At 43.5% G+C, this 27,393-nt stretch overlaps 1 protein-coding gene across 2 annotated transcripts in view; it reads right to left on the bottom strand.

The window, feature by feature from the left end:
• The window catches only part of dus2 (dihydrouridine synthase 2), a 108,646-nt gene that overhangs the window by 13,117 nt on the left and 68,136 nt on the right, over nucleotides 1-27,393 (bottom strand). Inside the window, exons 10-15 of one of the 2 annotated variants that reach the window (XM_078210912.1) lie at nucleotides 26,287-26,373; nucleotides 21,925-22,093; nucleotides 19,861-19,982; nucleotides 9,144-9,299; nucleotides 2,906-2,993; nucleotides 567-640 (exon numbers count right to left, since the gene is read on the bottom strand). In XM_078210912.1, coding sequence (XP_078067038.1) covers nucleotides 567-640; nucleotides 2,906-2,993; nucleotides 9,144-9,299; nucleotides 19,861-19,982; nucleotides 21,925-22,093; nucleotides 26,287-26,373 — 696 coding nt within the window. The remainder of the gene's footprint in view (nucleotides 1-566; nucleotides 641-2,905; nucleotides 2,994-9,143; nucleotides 9,300-19,860; nucleotides 19,983-21,924; nucleotides 22,094-26,286; nucleotides 26,374-27,393) is intronic. The other variant, XM_078210913.1, reaches the window with a different exon arrangement.

Raw genomic sequence — 27,393 nt, 5'->3', positions numbered from 1 at the left:
TTCGAGAATCTATCAGTCTGGGTGGAACTCAGCAGGTCACAGCTATTCTACCTCATTCGACAAGGATCTGACCTATTTTCTACATCTAATATTTCTAGTAGCTTTGACAAATGTTGCCGTTTCATAATGCTATATTCTCAGTACGTCATCACACTGTGCAGTGGAAGCTCGACAAAGCACTAAGTATAAGTATTCTCTCAAACTGTTTTTTATAAGCTAACTAATTTTTAGCATAGCTTTCTTTACTGGTGCAAGAGTCTGCATTCCGTAAAGCATGTTGTTAACATTTAGTTACTAATTAAACACAACTTTATATCTTCATAGGGTGACGTGTTTAGAGTAGGTTACATTTAGCTTAAATTCAGTGCTTAAAGAAACTGCAAAATAAAATGTCAGGCTGACTTTAAATAATTATATAATTAAAACATCTGCTAATAATTATCTAACCAATTGTAACAACATGTTTATCACAGGACTGGATCAAAGTACCTAGTGGACATTTTGGACCAACCTGGTCTTTGGAACCAGGAGCAGGGTTAAGTAAAATCAACCTCCACATCACTTACCAACAGGAGGAGCTGTAGTTTTTGTCTGCTACTGTCACGACTGAATTAAATAATCTGTCTGAAGGCCTTTGTACCTGGTACAGAACAAAGCGTCCAGTTAAATGATCTGTCTGAAGATGTTTAGGCCTAGTACAGAACATCCAGTTAAATAATCTCTCTGAAGGTCTTTGTGCCTCATCTGGAACAAAACAGCATGGTGGCACAGCGCTAGGGACCCAGGTTCAATTCCCGGCTTGAGTCACTGTCTGTGTGGAGCTTGCATGTTCTCCCTGTGTCTGCGTGGGTTTCCTCCGGGTGCTCCAGTTTCCTCCCACAGTCCAAAGATGTGTAGGTTAGGTGCATTGGCCATGCTAAATTCTCCCTCAGTGTATCCCAACAGGCGCTGGAGTGTGGTGACTAAGGAATTTTCACAGTAACTTCATTGCAGTGTTAATGTAAGCCTACTTGTGACTAATAAATAAACTTTACTTTTAAACATCCATTTAAAAAATAAAAATAAACCTGCTGGAAACATCCAGCAAGTTGGGCAGCATCTGTGGAGGTAGATACTCAGATGAGGCTGGGATTCTCCGACCTCACCCTCTGTTGGGATTATTTGCTGAGCGCCAAATTCTCCTTTCTCACTGGCAGCGGTAGTGGGGCGCGCGAGATCGGAGAAGTCCGGCCAACATTTTAGGTCACCGACCTTTCATCAAAACCGTCAGAAATCAGAGTTTTATCAGCTGGTGAAAAGAAGGAGCGGAAGTAAAGAATTCTAACTTCTTCCCGCTCTGATAAAATTGTTATCAAACTGAATCATTAACTCTTGTTTCTCTCTCCACAGGTGCTGGGTGTTTATTGCGTTGTCTATCTTTCTTTCAGGTTTCCAGCACCTGTTTTTGCTTGCTTTTGACCCAGCTAAATAAATTATTTAAAGGTCCTCGCATCCAGTACAGAACAAAACACCCAGGGCGGCAAGGTGGCACAGTGGTTAGCACTGCTGCCTCACAGCTCCAGGGACCCGAGTTCAATTCCCGGGTCACTGTCTGTGTGGAGTTTGTACATTCTCCCCATGTCTGTGTGGGTTTCCTTCGGGTGCTCCGGTTTCCTCCCACAGTCCAAAGATGTGCAGATTAGGTGGATTGGCCATGCTAAATTGCCCATAGTGTCCTGGGCTGTGTAGGTTAGAGGGATTAGTGGGGTAAAATATGTGGGGTTGTGGGGATAGGGCCTGGGGTGGGATTGTTGTCGGTGCAGACTCGATGGGCCGAATGGCCTCCTTCTGCACTGTAGGGTTTCTATGTTCTATGTTCAGTTAAGCATCTTAGTTAATCACTCCAATCAATCATCTCAGTTGGATCAGAATTTAGAATGGCAAAGTCTGCCCAGTTAATCTGGTACAATTTAAAGGAGCTCCCCAGTTTAGTGTAAAAGCAAAATACTGTGGATGACGGAAATCTCAAATAAAAACAAAAAATGCCGGAAAAACTCAGCAGGTCAGGCAGCAACTGCGGAGCGAGAAACAGTGTTTTGAGTCTGTATTTCAGAGCTAAGGAGAGGGAAAAATGTGATAGATTTTATACTCTTTAGAGAGGGTCTGGGGCAGAGTAGAAGGTATGGGGTAGGTGGGAACTGGGGGAGATTACACAAAGGCACAAAACAAAGGGAGTGTTAATGATATTGTTAAAGACTAAAGAAGGTGCTGACAGCGGCATAAAGCAGAATGTTAACTGCGGAATAAAGGTCAGTTGTGTTAAAGCAAAACTAAAGAACAAAAGACAAATAGCCTTGTGAGCGAGTGGGGGAGGGGAATGCTGAAACAAAAGAAAAAAGGGATAAAAATGGGTCGGGGAGGGAGGGAATTCCAAATCTGAAACTATTGACTCCTCAGTTTGAAGTTGGGTTTCTATGATCCAAGTGTTGCCTCGCTATAAGACTAGGTTTTTTTGTTATTTGACGCATCTCATTGAAAAAAAACCCTTTAATATTCCCAAATGATATGTTGTTGTCCTCATTCCAAATGTCCGATTGCAGCACAGTCAGGTACTTAGCCTTTTTCAGCTTGTGAGAAAACGTGATCAGTTGCTTTTAAAGAAGTGATCATGATGAGGATTCAACTCCAATGAAGAAAGAAAGTTGTTCACCTTCTACCTGCTGCTAAAATGAGTTTTACTTGCCAGTTCTGTTCAACTGGATCCAAACATGAAGCAAATTAACACCAACACTTAAACAAGTCTGCTACAGTGCACACCCTTACTAAGCAGTATTCTTTTAGCATACCAAAGTAGAGCCCAGTTAAAAACTTGCTTGCATTGTGTGAAAGTGTAAATCATAGAACAAACTAACGGTTGAAAACTTACCGTCACATACACTGGTTGAGGAAGCTTCTGTTTCCGACACCACTCGAGTAATATCATTTTGGGTGTGATCTGAGGTGGGTACTCACGCCTGGAGGCAACACAAACATCATAAATTAGTCATTTGAAAAGGTGAATGGCACACACAGAAACTAGAAGCAGGAGGAGGCCATTCGGCCCTTTGAGCCTGCTCCGCGATGGTGATGGCCTAGTGGTATTATCACTAGACTATTAATCCAGAAACTCAGCTAATGTTACATAAGAAATAGGAGCAGGAGTAGGCCATCTAGCCCCTCAAGCCTGCTCCGCCATTCAATAAGATCATGGCTGATCTGATCTGTTCTGGGGGACCCAGGTTTGAATCCTGCCAGGGCAAATGGTGGAATTTGAATTCAATAAAAAAGATCTGGAATTAAGAAGCTACGGATGACCATGAAACCATTGTCGATTGTCGGAGAAACGCATGTGGTTCACTAATGTCCTTTAGGGAAGGAAATCTGCCGTCCTTACCTGGTCTGGCCTACATGTGACTCCAGAGCCACAGCAATGTGGTTGACTCTCAACTGCCCTCCCAAGGGCAACCAGGGATGGGCAATAAATGCTGGCCAGCCAGCGACGCCCATGTTCCACGAATGAATTTTAAAAAATCATTATGATCATGGCTGATCAAATTCAATATGCTGATCCCACCTTCCCCCCTTTAGCCCCAAGAGCCATGTCTAATTTCTTCTTGAAATCACACAATGCTTTGGCCTCAGCTACTTTCTGTGGTAGTGAATTCCACACACTCACCACCCTCTGGGTGAAGAAATTTCTCCTCACCTCAGTCCTTAATTATTTTATTTTCATAATGGCCGACAAAAAGAATATGGAAACTTTTCGTACAACATTTGTTAGACAGGGAAGTCTTTGGACATTAAATTAGATTTGGTGCAGAGTTTAAAGCAGGGATGTATGAAAGTGAACTCGCTACACTGGTTTATGGATGCTTTGCAGTTACCTTCTAAGTCAGTATGCTTACATTCTTTGGCAAACTACTGTGGCTACATATCTCGTTAAATGGTCTGTGAATCTGCCAACAGCCTCCCGCTGTCAGTTGGAAAACATGGAGAATGATGGAAAAATGGTTAGCGGATGATTTCCACTGGCAGCAGTTCCTTCTGCATTCCACTCAGCATTTTCCTTTATTTGTTTTGTCCCAGGCTCACTCAAGCTTTTCCTTCACAGCGCACAGATTGCAATGAATTTCTGAAATGTTTAGTTCCGGGAGGACACGATGCAATGTGTATTCCAGTTACGATTTATGTGCCGTGTAAGGCAGAATGCCATTACTACCCACTCTGTGTATAGCAGGTTGTGGAAAAGACTCTTCACTGCCAGGACAAGGAAGAGCTTTCCCTGATGTGTGCGCGCAATTCCTGTAAACTTCTCATCTTGATAGCTCGTTAAATGTGAACCTTTTGACTCGGGCATAAGCTGTGTTGCTGCGCGTAAGCATTGTGCTCCCTTATTGAGGCACCACTTATGTCCAGATTCAGGAAAAGAATAGCTCAACTGGAACTGATAGAACTTTGGTAAGGAGCCAATGTCTGAAGCTGAAAGTATTATTTTTGTGTCACGTTGGTGGTTGCTGCAGTTTACAGACCCTTTTGCACAAGACTGAGGGCATTGGTGTGTTGGTCTTTTCAGTTTAAAGTCTTAAAGTTTATTCATTAGTGTCATAAGTAGGCTTACATTAACACTGCAATAAAGTTAGTTGCCACACTCCGGCGCCTGTTCAGTCACACCGAGGTAGAATTTAGCATGGCCAATGCACCTAACCAGCACGTCTTTCAGACTGTGGGAGGAAACTGGTACAGCCGGAGGAAACCCACGACGCAGACACGGGGAGAACGTGCAGACTCTGCACAGGCAGTGACCCAAGCTGGGAATCGAACCCTGGTACTGTGAGGCAGCAGTGCTAACCACTGTGCCACCATGCTGCCCCAGTAGTAGTTTATGGGTAGTGATGAGGAACCCAAGATGATTCCCCTCCCCCCCCTCCGCAAAAATACTGCCTCACTCAGCTGCCATTCAGTAAGTTGTCAAACTGGGGGAGCAGTGGGTATTTAACATGGAATCTTTCTATTCTGGAATTCTGATCTACCCACTGGGCAACCAGACTGGGACAACTCCTGTTCACCCAACTTTCACTTACCCTAATCCAATATAATCATCATGACCATTTTTTCTGTCTAAGAAAACTTACTTCGAAACCCATTTTTCTTACCCTATCTATTTCATCCTGGCCCACTCTGCACATTGTGGAAGAAAACTGCAAAGATGTACCTCAAAAGGTATCTCTCATTCAGCCATTTGAGGCTGCTCTGCCGATTAATAAGATCATGGCTGATCTGATAGTAACCTCAAATTTGCACTCTGCCTACCCCCCATAACCTATCACCCTCTTGTTTTCCAAGAACCTATCCACCTCTGCCCTAAAAATATTCAAAGACGCTGCTTTCAGCACCTTTCCAGGAAGAGAGTTCGAAAGGCTCACGACTCTGAGAAAAAAAATGGTCTCATTTCAGTATTAAAAGAACAACCCCTTATTTTTAAACAGTGACCACTAGTTCCAGATTTTCCCACAAGAAGAAGAATCCTCCCAATGTCCACCCTGTCAAGATCCCTCCGGATTTTGTACGTTTCAATGTTACTCTTCTAAACTCCAGCAGATACAAGCATAGTCTGTCCAATCTTTCCTCACAAAACAACCCACCCCTTTTAGGTATTAGTCTGATAAACCTTCTCTGAACTCTTCCAACACACTTACACCTTTCCTTAAATAAGGTGACTAATACTGTATACAATACTCCAACTGTGGTCTCGCTAATGCCCTGTACAACTAAAGCATATCCTCCCCACTTTTGTATTCAATTCCCCTCACAATAAACAATAACATTCTATTAACTTTCCTAACTACTTGCTGTACATGCATACTAGCTTTTGATTTATGCATCAGTACAACCAGATCCCTCTGAATCTCAGAGCTCTGCAATCTCTCACCATTTAGATAATAGATATTTCATTCTTCCTGCCAAAATGGACAATTTCACATTTTCCCACATTATACTACATTTGCCAGATTTTTGCCCACTTAACCTATCTGTATCTTTTTGTAGTTTCCTTATGTCCTTTTTCACAACTTACTTTCCTATCTATCTTTGTGTCATCAGCAAATTTGACAATCATCGCCAACTATCCCTTCACCCAGTCTTTATGTAAATTGTAAAGAGTTGAGGTCTCACCTCAACGGAGTGGCACACCACTTTATACATCTTGCCAACCTGAAAAAGACCCACTTTGCGTAATCTCTGCTTCCTAACAGCCAATCAATCTTCTCTCCAAGACAATATGTTACCCCAAGAACACGAGCTTGTATTTTCCGCAATAACCTTTGGTGTGTCACTTTATCAAATGCCTACTGGAAATCTAAGTACATCCACTGGTTCCCCTTTATCCACAGCACACGTTACTTCCTCAAAGAGCTCCAATAAGTTGGTTAAACACGATTTCCCTTTCACAAATCCATGCTGACTCCCTTGTGTCTTCACGGTGGAAGACACAAATAGTTTACCGAATATTAACGATAGAGGGTTGGTAGGAGGAGAGGTACTCAATACAATTAATGTTACCAGGGAGGCAGTGCTTGGTAGACTAACGGGACTGAAGGTGGACAAGTCCCCGGGCCCGGATGGAATGCATCCCAGGGTACTGAAAGAAATGTCAGAGGTAATAGTGGATGCGTTAGTGGTTATTTATCAAAATTCGTTGGATTCTGGGGTAGTGCCGGCGGATTGGAAAACGGCTAATGTTACGCTGTTGTTTAAAAAAGGAAATAGACAAAAGGCGGGCAACTACAGGCCGGTTAGCTTAACGTCTGTAGTTGGGAAAATGCTGGAATCCATCATTAAAGAAGAAATAGCAGGCCATCTGGATAAGAATGGTTCGATTAAGCAGACGCAGCATGGATTCATGAGGGGAAAGTCGTGCTTGACGAACTTGTTGGATTTTTATGAAGATGTGACTAGTGCGGTTGACGGAGGGGAACCGGTGGATGCGGTGTTTTTGGATTTCCCAAAGGCGTTTGATAAGGTGCCTCACAAAAGGTTGCTGAAGAAGATTGGGTCACACGGAGTTGGGGGTAGGGTGTTAGCGTGGATTGGGGATTGGCTATCCGACAGGAAGCAGAGAGTCAGAATAAATGGGTGCTTTTCTGGTTGGCAGATGGTAGCTAGTGGCGTGCCGCAGGGATCGGTACTGGGGCCTCAACTATTTACCATTTATATAGACGATCTGGAGGAGGGGACTGAGTGTAGGGTAACAAAGTTTGCAGACGACACAAAGATAAGTGGAAAAGTGAATCGTGTGGAGGGCGTAGAAGGTCTGCAGAGATTTGGACACGTTGAGTGAGTGGGCGAGGATCTGGCAGATGGAGCAAAACGTTAACAAATGCGAGGTCATTCACTTTGGAAGAAATAATAGCAAATTGGATTATTATCTAAATGGAAAGAAATTACAACATGCTGCTGTGCAGAGGGACCTGGGGGTCCTTGTGCATGAGACGCAAAAACCCAGTCTGCAGGTGCAACAGGTGATCAAGAAGGCAAATGGGATGTTGGCCTATATCGCAAGGGGGATAGAATATAAAAGCAGAGATGTCTTGCTGCATCTGTACAGGGCATTGGTGAGGCCACAGCTGGAATACTGTGTGCAGTATTGGTCCCCTTATTTGCGGAAGGATATATTGGCCTTGGAGGGAGTGCAAAGAAGGTTCACCAGGTTGATACCAGAGATGAGGGGTGTTGATTATGAGGAGAGACTGAGCAGATTGGGTTTGTACTCGTTGGAATTTAGAAGGCTGAGGGGGGATCTTATAGAGACCAATAAGATAATGAAGGGGCTGGATAGGGTAGAGGTGGAAAGATTCTTTCCACTTAGAAAGGAAACTAGAACTAGAGGGCGCAGCCTCAAAATAAAGGGGGGGTCAGTTTAGGACAGAGTTGAGGAGGAACTTCTTCTCTCAGAGGGTGGTGAATCTCTGGAATTCTCTGCCCACTGAAGTGGTGGAGGCTACCTCGTTGAATATGTTTAAATCATGGATAGATGGATTCCTGATCGGAAAGGGAATTAGGGGTTATGGGGATCAGGCGGGTAAGTGGAACTGATCCACTTCAGATCAGCCATGATCTTATTGAATGGCGGGGCAGGCTCGAGGGGCTAGATGGCCTACTCCTGCTCCTATTTCTTATGTTCTTATGTTCAAAAGCCCCTGTGTAACTTCTTTAATAAATAATTCTAACATTCTCCCTATGACAGATGTTAAGCTAACTGGCCTGTGGTTTCCTGCCATGCTGCAGTGGGGCACTAACATCCTGGCCGATGTACTGACAAGGTCATGCTGTTGCGGGGAGGGTTGTTCGTTAACAATGAAACAACCGAGAGTAAATCCATTCTTAGGTTAAATTTGTAAAATTTTAAGAAGTTAATTTTAAGACAAAGTGCAGTGAGTGAATGGACATAATAAACATAGAAGGTAGGAGCAGGAGGAGGCCATTCGGCCCTTCGAGCCTGCTCCGCCATTCATTACGATCATGGCTGATCATCCAACTCAATAGCCTAATCCTGCTTTCTCCCCATAACCTTTGATCCTGTTCGCCCCAACTAAAAAAAACTAAACAAATCAGGTAAATTTACATTAGGAAACCAGCGAAATCTAATTACATTTAAGGTTTCAAATCTGATGGACGTTTTCCTGTCAGTCGTGAAAAAATAATCAGCTACCAATTTCAATCTAATCATCACAAGTGTGTTTGTTTGGAGACATTTTAGTCACCAGGTGTTAAAGATTTCACTAAAGATTAAGCTTCATTTCTATAGAATTTCCCCTCCATTCAATTGATCCTAGCTATCTGATGCATGATTTAAAATGTCCCTTCATCAGAATGTGCAGATTGCAGTAGGCAAAACAGTTTTATGTCTCTGTCATGAGATTTTAATCAGGCAACGTTCGCATGTTTGCCTTAAATCTGATGAGTGGCAGGATAAAAGTATACTTCTTAAGTTATTAGAAAATTGGAGCCATAAGCTACCGCCCAAAGGGCTATTCTGAAAAAAGAAAATAGCCCTTTAGGGGTGGTTTATGGCCACCCAAAGAATTTAATACCATATTCTAATCATACCAACTGTTGTGCGGCCTTACTTGTTGAATCGGACTGCCATTTGGATGGCATCAGGAGATCCATTATCTCCAGGCTGTTGTTCCAATTTCTCTTGACATTTTGCATTCAACACGTCCCTCTTTCTTTCCAAGCAAGCTGTAACTTCTTTATAATATTCATTCATTTCAAAAGCCTCGCTGTTTATAGGAAGAATGCAACCATGATTACCAAATGTTCTTTCATGTTCGTCACAACAAGAAACAACTGAGCTTTAACAAATTACACACTTAATGTTCATCACTTGGAAACTTTGGCTTTTTTTGTGCCAGCATTCTACAAGGGGTCAGGGAGAAATTAGAAGTCAAAAGTGTTTTATTGTTGATGCAATTCTTGTGTGACCGTCTCAAATTATTCTTGTGACAAGGGCTGTTGCTGGACATACTCTCTTCCACCTTCTTCCGTCGGGAAAAAGGTACAAACGTCTGAGGTCATGTACCAACCGACTCAAGAACAGCTTCTTCCCTGCTGCTGCCATCAGACTTTTGAATGGACCTACCTTGAATTAAGTTGATCTTTCTCTACACCCTAGCTATGACTGTAACACTACATTCTGCACTCTCTCCTTTCCTTCTCTATGAACAGTACGCTTTGTCTGCATAGTGCACAAGAAACAATATCTTTCACTGTATACTAATTTAATAATAAATCAAATCAAATCAGTCTTAAGATGGTTTTGGTGACATCACTGAGTTAGGTGTGCCGGTTAGGTGCATTGACCATTCTCAATTCTCCCTCTGTGTATCTGAACAGGCGTCAGAGTGTGGGGATTTTCACAGTAACTTCATTGCAGTGTTAATATAAGCCTACTTGTGACATCAATAAATAAATAAAGTTGTGGGTTTAAGTCCTACTCCAGGACCTGTGCACATAATCGAGGCTGACACCTGAATAGTGAATGATGGAGGGAGGACTGGATAAAGGGTATTTCCTAATCTCTGGAAAAGAACTCGAGAAGGAGGACGATCCAGTTGTTGTGGCCAATGGCATTGGTAGAACAAGGAATGAGGCTCTGCGGAGGGAATTTGAGAAGTTGGCATCCAAGTTAATAAGAAGAACCTTAAGGATAATTGCAATAATTCCGCCAAGGCCAGTTTCCCACCACCAAAAAATCCTTCATTGCAAACCCAAGGAAGAGTCGTATTTGCAGCAAACAAGCCTGTACCTGAGACCCACACAACAAGCAACGGGTTTTAACCTGCCACTGCTCGCTTCCCATTGGGTGAGGCTCTGCTTGCTCAATAAGGGAGCTTGCACTCCATGAACCTCACGAGGAGATCTATCGACGATACCCTGTGTTCTTCATGACCGTCATAACAATAATAATAATAATCTCTGGATTAATACCCAAGTCGTATGCAAACTGGCAGAGGGTTAAACAAGTCAGAGTTGAACGAAGCCTCCTAGAGTTGCATGGGAGACATGAAGTGCTGGCTAGTAACTAGGAAAGAATCATAGAATCCCTACAGTGCAGAAAGCGGCCATTCAGCCTATCGAGCCTCCACCGACAACAATGCCACCCAGGCCCTATCGCCGTAACCCCACGTATTTACCCTGTCAATCTCCCTAACACTAAGGGGCAATTGAGCATAGCCAATCAACCTAACCCGCACATCTTTGGACTGAGGGACCTGTTTCACTGCGACAGACTCCACTTAGACAGACCTGGAACAGAGTCCTGATGAAGCAAGTAATTAAGATGTGGAGATGCCGGTATTGGAATGGGGTGGGCACAGTAAAAAGTCTCAACACCAGGTTAAAATGCAACAGGTTTATTTGGAATCACGAGCTTTCGGAGCACTGCTCCTTCATGATGAAGCAGCAGCGCTCCGAAAGCTCGTGATTCCAAATAAACCTGTTGGACTTTAACCTGGCGTTTTGTGAGACAAGTAACTAAGACTGCAGGTAGTGCTTCAAGCTTTAAAAAAACAGGGATGAGGACTTCAAACGAAAGGATATTTACAAACCTAAAGAGAAAAGTCAAGGCTGCTGAGCTGTGAGCAACTTGGGCCAGGATGAGCAGATTGTGACAGGAAGATGCAGAGAGTTTAATGGTAATAGTATAACAGAGATAAGTTAAACCAGGGGAAAAGATGAAAAGTTTAAATTGAGGGCACAATGAACAAAGCACTCGCAACAACACAGAGAGGTTAATGGCACAGAGATAAATGGGTTTGGTCTAACAGCCATTACGGAAACGTGGGTGCATGATGACCAAGGTTGAGAATTAAATATCCTGAGGACACTGTAGTTGATCAAGAAATAAGAGGAGATTGTAACAAAGCTGATGCGATAACATCACATCAGTCATCAGAAAAATGCTAGAATTCATCGTTAAGAAAATGATAACAGGGCACTTTGAGAATCATAAAGGCCTGGATTTTACGAACAGCAAAAAGGGCCTGAATTTAACGGGCAGCAACAAAGCGGTGGTGCTGATTTTGAAGAAAGGTGCACAAAAATGTTTGAGTTATTCTATTTTTTAATTCATTAATGGGACATGGGCGTCGCTGGCTGGCCAGCATTTATTGCCCATCCCTAGTTCCCCTTGAGAAGGTGGTGGTGAGCTGCCTCCTTGAATCGCTGCCATCCACATTCTCTGTGGTGTGGATTTCACCTTTCTTGTCAGCAGTATGAACCTGGTAACCAGTCAAGGGGATCTCCAACCATTCAACAACAATGGTGACATCACGCTCAGCAAGCAGCTGATCACATCGTATCATTCTCACAGACACCAAACCACCAGGTAAAGCCCACTTACTTTACTCTTTTAAATTTTGAAGGGACTAAATGAAATGTATCCAAGTTTGCTGGTGATAGAAAGCTAGGAAATGTGAACTCTGAGACAGGTGCAAAGTGTGTGTATAATGTATGTGGGCAAGGTGGTGGTGGCAATATCACGGGAAGAGTGTAGGGTGCGGGATTCTCCGACCTCCCAGCCACGTGTTTCCCAGTGAAATTCCCATTGACGTCACCCCACACCGGCAGGAAAGCCGCAGGCGGGGGTGCACTGCCAGCGGGACTGGAAAATCCCGCCGGAGTGAACGGCTGGAGAATTCCGGCTAGGGTACTCAGTTTGGTAAAAATGGAAAAAAACAGAATTTTTAAAAAATGGTGAAAAGTTATTAAATGCCGGTATTCAGAGGAATTTGCTCACAAAACACAAATAGTTAACTTGCAGGTACAGCAAGCAATTAGGAGAGGAATGGTCTGTTGACCTTTACTGCAAGGGAGCTGGAGTGCATGAGTAAAGAAGTCTTGCTGCAGCTATACAGGGCTTTGGTGAGGCCACACCTAGAGTAATTAACATGTACAGTTTAGGTTTCCACATCTAAAAGGATAGACTTGCTTTAGAGGGGTTGCAACAAAGTTTCACTAGATTGATTCCTTGGATGAGAAGGTTGTCCTGAGAAGAGATCGAATAGATTGGGTTTATAATCTTTAGAGTTTAGAAGGAGGAGGTGATTTCATTGAAACACAGAAGATTCTGAGAAGGCTTGACAGGGTGAGTATAGAGGGGCTACACCCCCTTTTGGAGACTCCAGAACAAAGACAAAAACAGACTATCTGGTCATTGATCTCATTGCTGTTTGTGGGCCTTTTGCTGTGCGCAATCTCCTGTACACTAACAGTGACTGCATTTCAAAAGCAATGCATTGACTGAGGTGCTTTTGGACATCTTGAGAATGGGTAAAGTGCTATATCAAAGGTTCTGCTCACCCCACCAATGCCCAAAGCTGCAGTTACCATTTTCTCTGGATTGTCACATGTCAGGCAACATAGAACAGTACAGCACAGTACAGGCCCTTCGGCCCCCGATGTTGTGCTGAACCTTTTCCGAAACCAAGATCAAGCTATCCCACTCCCTATCATTCTAGTGTGCTCCATGTGCCTATCCAATAACCGCTTGAAAGTTCCTCAAGTGTCCGACTCCACTATCAATGCAGGCAGTCCATTCCACACCCCAACCACTCTCTGAGTAAAGAACCTACCTCGTATATCCCTCCTATATCTTCCACCACGAACCTTATAGTTATGCCCCCAAGTAACAGCTACATCCACCCGAGGAAATAGTCTCTGAACATCCACTCTATCTATCCCCCTTATCATCTTATAAACCTCTATTAAGTCGCCTCTCAACCTCCTCCGCTCTAAAGAGAAAAGCCCTAGCTCCCTCAACCTTTCCTCATAAGACCTACCCTCCAAACCAGGCAGCATCCTGATAAATCTCCTTTGCACTCTTTCCAGTGCTTCCACATCCTTCTTATAGTGAGGTGACCAGAACTGCACACAATATTCCAAATGTGGTCTCACCAAGGTCCTTTACAGTTGCAGCATAACCCCACGGCTCTTAAACTCAAACCCCCTGTTAATAAAAGCTAACACACTATAGGCCTTCTTCATGGCTCTATCCACTTGAGTGGCAACCCTCAGAGATCTGTGGATATGAACCCCAAGATCTCTCTGTTCCTCCACATTCCTCAGTACCCTACCTTTGACCCTGTAATCCGCATTCAAATTTGTCCTACTAAAATGAATCACCTCGCACTTATGAGGGTTAAACTCCATCTGCCATTTTTCGGCCCAGCTCTGCATCCTATCAATGTCTCTTTGCAGCCTACAACAGCCCTCCAAGAGCAGGCAAGTTCTCCGAGGGATGAGGAAAAGGGGGTCTGAGTCTTATCCATGTAGAGCCTTCAGGGAGTGATTCTCTTAACTTGACCTCAACAAGAATAAAGTTGATTTATTAGTGTCACAAGTAGGCTTACATTCACACTGCAATGAAGTCACTGTGAAAATCCCCTAGTCGCCATACTCCGGCGCCTGTTTGGGTACACTGAGGGAGAATTTAGCATGACCAATGCATCTAACCAGCACGATTTTCAGACTGTGGGAGGAAATCGGAGCACCTGGAGGAAACCCACGCAGACACGGGGAGAACATGCAGTCTCCGCACTCTGTAAACCAAGCTGGGAATCAAACCCGGGTCCCTGGCGCTGTGAGGCAGCAGTGCTAGCCACTGTGCCGTGTGAGTGTGTGAGCGCACGTGAGTGAGTGAGAGTGTGCGTGTAAGGCTGATGGCAGTGCACACACAAATGTTTAGTGCATTGGGGGGCCTGCCAGAAAGCCTGCATGAGGAGGAGTCAAGCACCTTGTGCAATCTGTCCTCCAGCAGATCACTAGGATTGCTCAGGTGCTATTCCAGGGAGTGGCAGTGGCTCCATAGAGAATGAACCTTCTGCCCTCACTTAGAATGGCAGCATCTGTCCTTGCAACACTGCCACTATAGTGCCCTTGTTGTTGCCTCCCATCCAGATTCTGCCTCTATGTTACCCTGTAAAGTACACACAGTTCCAATATCTGTAAGATATATATCTAAATAATAATATGGTTATGAACTAAAAGTGAGGCTTGAAATATGCATCAGGCAAGCAACAGGACGACTCTGCTTTCCCAAGCAGAGAACCAACATTGCAATTCTGTATCTGTACCATTAGGTGGCAAGCTTAACTCATCAACGTAGAAATGTTAGTGATCAGTGTCAGCACAAAACTACTCCACTTGCCCACTGCCACACCCCCAACAAGACTCAAATATAAACTGACTTTGCAATTAGCACGACAGATTATGAATTAGTCAATGCTGATTAATTCAGTGCCCTGTGAGGCTAATTCAAATGGTCCGAATTTTACCATCCCGCCAGCCACAGGAATCGGAGCAGGCGGGAGGGCGGATAATGGGAAGGTCTGTTGACCTCGGACAGGATTTTACGGTTTCAGGATGAGCGAGGCCATAAAATCCCGCCCATTTGTGTGTTTTCTATTTCTAAGCTGATCGTACCTTGTAACTATAATTTACTGAGGCTGTTTGAATGCACAGAATTTTTACTCACGTGCCACTGAAAACAGAAAATGAAAATTTTACCAGGCCATTGTGAATGCAACGAAACAGAGGACACGATATCAGTGAGAGTTACACCAATATTAAATGTCACCCTACAGATCTGGAGGTAAACCTGGATTAAACCCTGGATGGTTTGATTTGTGCAACATTAATATGGTTCAATCTGTTAGATAATAACGTGGAAGCTCAGACAAATCAAGAGTTCAAAACTGTTGTAGAGATAATACACAACTGCAATGCAAGGACACAATGAATTCTCAGTGACAATGCCTTACAGATAACATGTGCTTAATCTGGGTTCAGTTGTCTCAATGACAACAGGACAATCAAGCGAAAATGCAGCAAATTGCAAATGTAGCCAGTTCCCAGGAAGGATCAGTGGCACAGTGGTTAGCACTGCTGCCTCACAGCGCCAGGGTCCCGGGTTCGAATCCCGGCTTGGGTCACTGTCTGTGCGGAATCTGCACATTCTCCCCGTGTCTGCGTGGGTTTCCTCCGGGTGCTCCGGTTTCCTCCCCCAGTCCGAAAGACGTGCTGGTTAGGTGCATTGGCCATGCTAAATTCTCCCTCAGTGTACCCGAACAGGCGCCGAGGGGATTTTCACAGTAACTTAATTGCGGTGTTAAAGTAAGCCTACTTGTGACACTAATAAATAAACTTATAAACTTGTTGTATCTGAGATGTCAACCTGTGCTTTCCTTTTACAGGAGTTGCAGATTTTGCGGTTTTGGTTTCAGTTTGAGATTTTTGGTTTTTGTTTCTTTCAGCACTCTTTTTGGTACGGTTTCACCTCACCCGACCAACCAGGTCAGGCAGTTCCCGGCATGACAACCCAACTGAAATAGGCTTGTACGATATCCCCGTTTGCAGCTGCTCCCTGGTCTGACTGAAGGTCAGACTGTTCAGCACTCTGCAGTGTTCTGGTAGCAACGAACAGAGTGACGTGCTGACAATGGGACGGTTATTACCCAAATCATGTGTGACAAGGTTGAAGCAAATTCCACAAAGCAAAACCCCGAGATCAGTGCCACTAGGAGAATGTTGCAGCAGCACCACCAGGTCATTAATAGGCAAATTTATTAAAACAGGTCAAAGAAATTTGTACCTGGAGGGAACTTTTTTTTAAACCGTTCGGTACTTTATTTCTAATCAAAAAAGCCAATTCAAATTAAACCCGATCATGTTCCCCACATGAGGGACAAACCAGATCCAACCTGATAAGACAGGACATTGTATCCCATCTTGGACTCAATCAAACAAGATCCAAGCTGACAGAATGAGGTATTGCACCCCCTGGGGTAGCACAGTGATTGGCACTGCTACCTCGCTACGCCAGGGACCCCAGGTTCAATTTTGGCCTCGGGTGACTACGTGGAGTTTGCACGTCCTCCCCATGTCTGCATGGGTTACCTCTGGGTGCCCCGATTTCCTCCCACAGTCCAAAGATGCGCAGGTTAGGTTGATTGGCCCTGCTGAATCGCCCCTGAGTGTCAGGGGGATTAGCAGGGTAAATATGTAGGATTACTGGGATAGGGCCTGGGTGGGATTGTTGTTGGTGTTGTTGGACTGAATGGCCTCCTTCTGCACTGTAAGGATTCTACGATCTATGATTTTGTAGAGCCTCGGTTTAACCTCATTAGCTACTCTGACCCCTTAGCCTGGCTTAGAGAACTACAATCGCAGGCGTCGGCACACCCCAAGTGCAATGAACCACAGAATCCCTGCAGTGCAGAAGGAGGCCATTTGGCCCATCGAGTCTGCACCGACTCTCTGACAGAGCATCCTACCCAGGCCCTTTCCCGTAATTCCAAGTATTCACCCCACTAATTCCCCTAATCTACACATCTAGGGGCACTAAGAGGCAATTTAGCATGGCCAATCCACCTAACCTGCACATCTTTGTGGGAGGAAACCGGAGTACCCGGAGGAAACCCACGCAGACCCAATGGGCTACCCTTGTCCCCTGCGTGATCATGGTTTCACCCCCGCTTTAGGCTTTAAAAATCAAAGAGCAATTAAGCATCTTCTAAAGGGTGATGACAGTAACATTACAACTGCAGAAATTAGTCACTGAGTTAATATCGCTCTTATCTGATTTGGCAATTCTGGTGAATCAGATTGCTTGTTTGCAATTTCTCTTTACACCTCCAGTTAATTCATTATTCTCTATTCTTCAGCTGTTATTGTGGGAACGTGCAAGAGTTAACCAGAGTCACGTCATCAGTTTTATGCAATTCTATCAGATATGCTTCAATGAAATGAAATGCTTGAGGTTTAGATTAATTTGGTGAGATGGCAGGCAACTGTCCCAGGAATTCAATACATCATTAACAAGCAGCATAAAAGCGTCCTTGATGCATTTGGATTATATTTTTCAGTTATTTGTCAAAGACTGCCTGAACTATGCATCTCAAAAGACATTCAGATGCCAGTACTCAGTGGCTGAGCAGCATTTGACTAATGTGTGTAACGTGTTGTCTTCCTAACAGCCATCCTAACAAGACTTTCAATTGAAGCTTCTGTACATGGAGTTAAGAAATAAAATTATAAACCTTAAAAATTAATTACATTTTTAGTGAAACAGCAAATGCTACAATGGAATGCAGCAGGGTGGCACAGTGGTTAGCACTGCTGCCTCACAGTGCCAGGACCCGGGTTCAATTCCCGGCTTGAGTCACTGTCTGTGCGGAGTCTGCACGTTTCCCCGTGTCTGTGAGAGTTTCCTCCGGGTGCTCCCGTTTCCTCCCACAAAGATATGCCGGTTAGGTACATTGGCCATGCTAAATTCTCCCACAGTGTACCCGAACAGGCACCGGAGTGTGGCGACTAGGGGATTTTCACAGTAACTTCATTGCAGTGTTAATGTAAGCCTACTTGTGACACTAATAAACTTTAAACTTCAAATCTCACAGGATCCAGGGTGAGGTAGCCAATTCGATACAAAATTGGCTTGATGACAGAAGACAGAGGGTGGTTGTAGAGCGTTGTTTTTCAAACTGGAAGCCTGTGTCCAGCAGTGTGCCTCAGGGATCATAGAAATCATAGAAGAATCATAGAAACCCTACAGTACAGAAAGAGGCCATTCGGCCCATCAAGTCTGCACCGACCACAATCCCACTCAGGCCCTATCCCCACATCACTACATATTTTACCCACTAATCCCTCTAACCTACACATCTCAGGACACTAAGGGGCAATTTAAGCATGGCCAATCAACCTAACCCGCACATCTTTGGAATGTGGGAGGAAACCGGAGCACCCGGAGGAAACCCACGCAGACACGAGGAGAACATGCAAACTCCGCACAGACAGTGACCTAAGTCGGGAATCGAACCCAGGTCCCTGGAGCTGTGAAGCAGCAGTGCTAACCACTGTGCTACCGTGCCGCCCATCAGTGCTGGGTCCACTGTTATTTATCATTTATACTAATGATTTGGCTGAGAATTTAGGAGGCATGGTTAGTCAGTTTGCAGACGACACCAAGATTGTGGTCAGTGAAGAAAGTTATCTAGGATTGCAATGGGATCTTGATCAAATGGGCAAGTGGGCTGATGAATGGCAGATGGAGTTTAATTTAGATAAATGCGAGGCAATGCATTTTGGTTGATCGAACCAGGGCAGGACTTACTCAGTTAATGGTAGGGCATTGGAAAGAGTTATCAAACAAAGAGATCTAAGGGTACAGTTTCATAGTTCCTTGAAAGCGGAGTCATAGGTGAACAGGGTGGTGAAGAAGGCATTCGGCATGCTTGGTTTCGTTGATCAGATCATTGAATACAGGAGTTGGGACGTCTTGTTGAAGTTGTACAGGACATTGGTCAGGCCACACTTGGAATACTGAGTACAGTTCTGGTCACCCTATTATAGAAAGGATATTATTAAACTAGAAAGAGTGCAGAAAAGATTTATGAGGATGCTACTGGGACTTGATAGTTTGAGTTATAAAGAGAGGCTGGATAGGCTGGGACTTTTTTCCCTGGAGCATAGGACGCTTAAGGGTGACCTTATAAAGGTCTATAAAATAATGAGGGGCACAGATAAGGTAGATAGTCAACATCTTTTCCCAAAGGTAGGGGAGTCTAAAACTAGAGGGTATAGGTTTAAGGTGAGAAATACAAAATGGTCCAGAGGGACATTTTTTCACACAGAGGGTGGTGAGTGTCTGGAACGAGCTGCCAGAGGCAATAGTAGAGGTGGATACAAGTTTGTATTTTAGAAAGCATTTAGACAGTTACATGGGTAAGACTGGTATAGAGGGATATGGGCCAAACGCGGGCAATTGGGACTAGCTTAATGGTAAAAACTGGGCGGCATGGACAAGTTGGGCCAAAGGGCCTGTTTCCATGCTGTAAACCTCCGTGACAATGACTCTATTTAAAAGTGAAATCGGAAAGCATTTTTTCCACACAAAGCATAGAAGAAAGCTGGCCTCTCTTCACCCAAGAGGCAGTGAATGCCAGATCAACTGGAGCTTTCATGACCGAGACTGCTGGATTTTTCTCTGGTAAGGGTGTTGAGGTGAGGGCGTGGAACAAAGGTGGATAAAGGGAGGTGAGGTACCGATCAGCCATTATCTAACTGAATGGGGGGCAGAGCAACCTCAATGGGCTGAATGGCCTATTCCTGTTCCTAAAGCTCCAGGCACAGAAACCAGGACTTCAAGGGTAAATAAGAAGAAATCAATTGAAGACTACTTTGGACTTCTAGAGCTTTCTAGTTTCTATATGAACAAAACACATTTAGTCATCACAGATACAATGTGGTCTCTTTGAGTTAAACACTAAATTAAATTCTTACCAGATCTCTTCATTCGATTGTGCAGCATGCAATTTTTTCCCCTGAGCCGATTCCAGTTTCTCTCTCAACATTTGGCAGAGACAGTATTTTGTATTTGAGTAATGACTATCATATTTAATTGCCTGGAGAACAAAAAATAGAATATAATTACACCAATCCTTCTTTAATACACTGCCCACTATTTTGCAGCGTAGTTCAAATTCCATAGAATTATTAATGATGCTTATATAGATTTTAGCTATATTAATTATAAAGCATTCAATTCAAATCAGCTTTGTCCATAGAAACTGGACCAACTTTTCCCTCCTTTTAAGCTCCCATTATTTTGGTGTTGTTGCTGTTTTCCATGAGTCAGGATTCCCATGCCAAGGATCTATAAACCACTGGGCCACTGGAAATCCTGTTTGGTTTTTTAAAAGGATCAAATTAATTTGTATCCTTTCATCTTCCCAGAATTGGGCTTTTGGCTGGGCAGCCGAATTTCCAGTAGCGGGTCCTGGCACTGCAGGGTGGGAAAATCCTGGCCCATGTGTAACATGATGTGGAGATGCCGGCGTTGGACTGGGGTAAGCACAGCAAGAAGTCTCACAACACCTGGTTAAAGTCTAACAGGTTTATTTGGTAGCACAAGTCACAAGCTTTCCGAGTGCTGCTCCTTCATCAGGTGAGTGTTAGGAGCAGTGCTCCAAAAGCTTGTGGCTTGTGCTACCAAATAAACCTGTTGGACTTTAACCTGGTGTTGTGAGACTTCTTACTATGTGTAACAGTCATGTTAACAAAGGCAAAGAAGAGTACGGATGTTGGGAGAGTGGAAGGTGTATGGAGGGCGATTGGCCATTCAGTTATAAATATTGCAAATAGTGTCAGTCTTATTAAAATAAAAGATTTCCTGCTTTAGGTACTCTTTTTTGGAAAAACATCTACCAATCATTTGGGATATTTTTGACATGGAAATGATGCTGAGCCTTCTGCATGTTTATTGTGGTTCAATTATTCTGCAGAGTGTAGGCACCTTTGCCTAACAATGGGTTACCCTTTTGCGGACAAACAGCTGGCTTCATGCACAGTGACCTTTTCCATCTTACTTTGTCATGGCAACATCGAAAATTGTAGCAGGAGTAGGTCATTTGCCCCTTCGAGTCTGCTCCACCATTCAATATAATCATGGCTGATCCTCAATTTCAATGCCATGGTCCCATGCTCTCCCATACCCTATTGACACCATAGTCTGGAAATCTATCTATTTCCTTCTTAAATATGTTCATTGACTTGGCCTCCACAACCCTCTGAGGCACAGAATTCCACAGATTCACCAGCCTCTGAGTGACGAAGTTTCTCCTCTTGTCAATGGCTTCATGGCCAGTTTAGTTTCAGTGTACAGTTTTAATGGAGCTAAACAGACATTGAGACAAAAAGAGATGGATAATAAGTTTCTCAAGGAAAATATATCACTTTTACTCCGACTTAGCAACCCTTTCCATCACTGTGTCATTTGTTTGCAGAATCACAGGGGAGACAGTGGCATAGTGATATTGTCACTGGACTAATAATCCAGGGTAGTGCTCTGGGGACCTGGATTTGAATCCCGCCACAGCAGGTGTTGAAGTTTGAATTCAATAAAAATCTGGAATTAAAAGTCTAATGATGACCATGAAATCATAATCGATTGTTGTAAAAACCCATTTATGTCTTTTAGGGAAGGAAATCCTTTCCAGGTCTGGCCTACATGTGACTCCAGACCCACAGCAATGTGGTTAACTGCTAAAATGCCCTCTAAAATGACCTAACAAGGCACTTAATTCAAGGGCAATTAGGGATGGGTAAGAATGAGGGCCCAGCCAGTGATGTCCACATCCCATGAATTATTTTTTTTAAAAAACGGCTCCCATGAGATCCGCTAAATAGCAAATTATTACCAATTGGAATGAATCCAAATAGGAAGCAGTTAAATTCTGACATTATCTACACATCCTCCAGAATTTTTCTTATCTATTATTTCTTTCTACAGTTTGCATCAAGTATGATAAATCGCCCGCCAGGCCGGGGACAACTAAAAATACTCACATATGAGAGATATTCCTTTAAAACCTTCTCTGCTGGTAACAGTCCTTCTCTTCTGAAGATGGAAGGATTCCACATGGCTGCACGGGCCACCATTACTGAAGAAGCGTTTGTTAGCTGGCGGAATTCTTCGATGCCTGCATACTCTTTGATAATCTCCTGAGATCCCCCACTGAATGGACAGCAAACTGAATGTAAATCACAGCTGCAGTGATATGGCATTTACACCCGAAAGCACATGGGATGTATCATGCAGTAGAACAAACTTGAAAAGACTCCTTGATCAATGCAACATTCTGGAACTAAAGCAACATAACATTGATTCCCTGGATAACCCTCCCATATCCGACTGAAATATATTCAAATATTTATCCAGGTCTATTTTAAATCACGTGCCATTCTTTGAATTGATCAAACTATATTTTCCAGCTATGTGGATGTATAAAGTTCTTGAAAATTATGTGAACAGTAATAATATTTAATATTTAATTTAATCCTTGGTTATCTAGCCTCATCATAAGACGTAGGAGCAGATGTAGGCCATTTGGCCCATCTGGTCTACCCTATCATTCAATGAGATCATGACTGATTGGATATGATAATCCTCAACTCCACTTTCCCGCCTTATCTCAAAAATCCTTGATTTCTTTACTGATTAAAAATTTGGTTTGTCTCAGTCGTGAACATATTGAACGACCCAGCCTCTACAGCCCTCTCCGCTAAAGAATTCCATAGGTTCATTACCCTCAGAGAAGAGATTTCCACTGAAGCACAAATGGGACACCCTTCACTCTGAGATTATGCGATGATGCCCTTTGGTCCTAGACTCTCCCACCAGGGGAAACAAACTTTCAGCATCTGCCCGGTCAAGCCCCCTGAGAATCCTTTGGGGGGGAATCGTAGACAATAAGACATAGGAGCAGAATTAGGCCACTCAGCCCATCGAGTCTGCTCTGCCGTTCAATCATGTCTGATATTTTTCTCATCCCCATTCTCCTGCCTTACCCCATATCAATCAAGAACCTATCTATTTGTCTTAAAGACAACTCAATGATCTGGCCTCCACAGCCTTCTGCGGCAAAGAGTTCCACACATTCACCACTCTGGCTGAAGAAATTCCTGCTCATCTCTGTTTTAAAGGATCATCCCTTTAGCCTGAGGTTGTGCCCTCTGGTTCTAGATTTTCCTACTAGTGGAAACATTCTCTCCACACCCATTCAATCCAGGCCTCGCACTATCCTGTAAGTTTCAATAAGATCCCCCCTCATTCTTCTAAACTCCAACCAATACAGACCCAGAGTCCTCAACCATTCCTCATAGGCAGAGGGCGGGCGGCGGACCATGCAAAGGTCCGTTGACCTAGTGTAAGATTTTCCGGTTTTGAGGTGAGTTTTGGGAAAACCCCACCCTATGCGTCTCAATAAAGCCGCCTCTGATTCTTCTATACTCCAATGTGTCTAGATCCAACCTACTTGACCTCTCCTCATAAGAAAATCCCTTCGTACCCGGGATCAGCTTAGTGAACCTTCTTTGGACTGCCTCCAATGCCAATTTCCTTCGATAAGAGGACAAAAACCAAAACTGTTCCCAGCACTTCATTGTGGCACCATAATTAGCCTTTGTAACCAGGACTTGTAGATGGTAGGGTTGTGTGTTTAATATCTGATCATTCCCCTGATCCAGAAGAAGGATAGTGACTCTCGGACAGGATAGAGCTAAGTGATTGTTGCTTGTGAGCCCATATACCCAGTGCAAGTTGTTCCCTTCAAGAGAGGGCAATCATTGTGATGGGAAAAACATCAGAGAAAACTGTACGACCAGAACAAGTACATAACAAAGAGGCAAATATTGTCTTAGTTGTGTGAAACAGCATTCGGAGCTTTCTGGCTGTAGTTCGACAATCCTGCATGGGATAATTTAGGTGAGAACTACTTGAGTTAGACGCCTAAGCAGAATTTTTTATGCAGTTGACCACAGAGCTTCTGAAAATCTATAGATTAAAAACATTTATACACATGGTGACATATAATCAATGAAGACAAGTCCTCTGAGATTAATTAAAAATCATCCCACTGATTTCACTTCACAGTGAACTAAAAATAGATCCAGCTGTGATATTATTTGACAGCTATTCAATGGATAATTTGAATGGCTCAAAATGCTGGTGTTATAATCTGGTTGGGTGCCTTGCATTTTTTGAAAATGGTAGTGAAAGCAAATATAATGTACTGCAAAGATTAAGCAACGCCAGATTCCTCAGGCCACACAACGTGTTCTCTTTATAAGGTTACAGTACATGAGAACAGCAGAAGAATGGAAAGGACTTTCTTTAAATCCAAACGCAAATCCCATCCTCCTTTCATTCTCACAGTCCTCAAAGTACAGGCTGCCATTTGCAGGTGGCACAGTGGTTAGCACTGCTGCCTCACAGCGCCAGGGACCTGGGTTCGATTACCGGCTTAGGTCACTGGCTGTGCAGAGTCTGCACGTTCTCCCTGTATCTGCGTGGGTTTCCTCCAGGTGCTCCGGTTTCCTCCCTTAGTGTCGGGGGGACTAGCTTGGGTAAATACATGGGGTTATAGGGATAGGGCCTGGGTGGGATTGTGGTCGGCACAGACTCGATGAGTCAAATGGCCGCCTTCCGCACTATATGATTCGATGATTAACCATCAGATGAAATGAAAGATAAAATGCCAAAGCTCATTGAAGCTCTCTTATTAACAGACTTGCTTCCAAAGAACAGGGAGTCTAGTTGTAGGATTCAGCTGTGATGCAGTAAAATGTATGTTATCTATAGTCAATTACGAGGGGACATAAGTTTAAGGTGCGAGGGGCAAGGTTTAAAGGAGATGTATGAGGCAACCTTTTTACACAGAGTGGTGGGTGTGTGGAACTCACTGCCGGGGGAGGTAGTGGAAGCAGATACGATAGTACCTTTTAAGGGGCGTCTTGACAAATACATGAATAGGGTGGGAATGGAGGGACATGGTCCCCAGAAGCGTAGGGGGTCTTAGTTCAGTTGGGCAGCATGGTTGGTGCAGGCTTGGAGGGCCGAAGGGCCAGTTCCTGTGCTGTAATTTTCTTTGTTCTTAAAATCCAGTTTTTCACTCAAGTGAGGGTTGTTTAGTTGTTCACATTATTCAAATACTTTCTCATTTTCCAACAGGGTTTGTGCAAACCCATGGCAAATAGAATAACCATCAAAACATCCATGTTAAATTTTTATTAACATCCAAAGATGTGCAGGTTAGGTGAATTGGTCATGCTAAATTGCTCCTTAGTCTCCAAAGATGTGTAGGTTAGTTGGATTAGCCATGGTAAATGTGTGGGGTTACGAGGGTTGGGTGGGGAGGCACCTGGGTAAGATGCTCTTCGTAGAGTCGGTGTAGACTCGAAGGGTCAAACAGCCTCTTTCTGCACTGTAGGGATTCTATGAAGATGCACTAATTGTGCTAAACCATGCTACTCGAACCTTCAATGGAGTTTCGAAACCAAAATAATTCTACTTGGCATCATCCAACACTGAGAATATCTCAAATCTATTTTTTGAAAGCAAAGAAAGAGAAATTGTACCCAGGAGTAAAGTAAAAGGGTCAAATAAAACTGCAGTACTTTTATCAGAGTGTGAAGGTAAAACAATGAATTTCTCCAGTTCAAATTACTGGCCAATGATAATAGTGTCTGAACAGAGGGCAGCAAAAGAGCTGTTTCCCAAACAGACAGACACTAAAATAATTAATACTGAATCATCAGATACATACAAGGCCGTCTTTAAATCGGAGATAGATTAGGTTTATTCACAAGTGTGCTAGCACGGACCTCCCAGCAACACAAGTTCCCAAAATCGGTCAAAGTTGCAGGCTTTCCGAATCACCTTTAGTTTGCCACCATTGCAGTAAGTTGCACAGTGGATGGGATTGTTGTATAGAGGAGCAACTTCTCCCCATGATATCCAATTCACTCAGATCTTTTCTATGGAGAAAGGGTTACCCACCAGCTGAATGCTTGTTCGATTCAAAAACAGATTACAGACTGCAGAAAGGGCTGGACAGAGATCGGCAACCTTGCCATTGATTGCACAGAAAAAAGTGTTCTCGTTTCCATTTCACATTTACTAATGAGTGCTTTAGTGAACTGCAAAACAGTTTGCTACTAATTTCCAAAATATTTAATTGAACCATAAAGGTTGATCTTGACCTTTGGTAGCAGTGGTCACAAGTTACATGCTGCCCACTTTACCTTTCTAATGATATGGAACGCAAATGGCTGGCAGTTCAATTATTGCCCCTGTTGTGCAAGTTAAAACTAGTCCTGCAGTGTCGGTAGGTCTAACTTTGTACAACTGGATTGTTTTATTTGACTTACTTTGCTATCACTGGGATAGACACAGCTTCAGAGATCGCTTTAATTATGTCGCAGTGCACAGGATGCTGTGGCCGTTCCTCTTTTCTCCTGTGGAAAAGACAAATTATAATATTCTTCTATGGTTCCAGTAGAAAAGGGGAAGGTGTTTTACACACACTCACTGTGATAGAGACCTGAAGCAGTAGGAGCCACTGTCCTAAATTATTTTTCTATAATTCCCCGACTGTCACTTCTCTTCCCACATTCCTCCATTTCTGACCTCCTGATTTTTGCCATTTAACCATTGATGGTGTGCTTTCAGGCGCCTAGATCTGAAGTTCTGGAAATTCCTCTTTAAACCTATCTACCTCTCCATCATTCTTTAAATGCTCCTTAACACCTACCTCTTGGTAAAACCTGTCATGAGATCTCTGATGTGGCTCCATATAAATGCAAGTTGCAGTCGGTATGGAAGGAGCAGTGATATAGCAAGGAGCAACTTTACTCATTGAGCCATCAGGGGAACTAAAGAATACATTGTAATCTGCTGCTGTGCAAACTGTGAATTCTGCATCACATCTTAAACTGCCCAAACTGGTACTTCTGTGTACAGCCTAGCAGGGATGGGCAAGTATATCTAACTGAGGCACCGCAAGGTACATCATTTGAATATCATCACCTCCAAGTTCGCTTCTGTGTCACAGACAATCCTCACTTGGCCATATTTCACCCTTCCTTCATTGCCACTAGATCACCAAATACCATCACCATAAAGACGGCAGAGGTGTAAGAAGACTCGCTGCCTCCTCAGGCTACTGAGCAATGGTCTAGAAATATGGCCTCACCGGCATTGCCCATATCCTGAGAACAAGTTTAAAAAGAAAACCTTCCACTGAAGCACAAAAGGCCAGGAGGGAACTTAATTAGAAAATTCAAAAGGGTTTATGACGGGAAAGACTATTTCCAATGGTCAGGAGATCAGAAACATGACAACCAGAAGGGAAAGCAGAGAAGGCAAGAGAATTTTTTTCACAGTGTTTCTGAACAAAGGAATACTGGGCCACAGGAAATGAATAATCTCCATCACACTTCATGTATATCAATTTATAGTTGGAAAGACAGTGTTAA

Source organism: Mustelus asterias, chromosome 4 (genome assembly GCF_964213995.1).
Source record: "Mustelus asterias chromosome 4, sMusAst1.hap1.1, whole genome shotgun sequence".
In the NCBI taxonomy this organism is placed as follows: Eukaryota; Metazoa; Chordata; class Chondrichthyes; order Carcharhiniformes; family Triakidae; genus Mustelus; species Mustelus asterias.
This window is presented reverse-complemented; position numbering and strand designations above follow the sequence as displayed.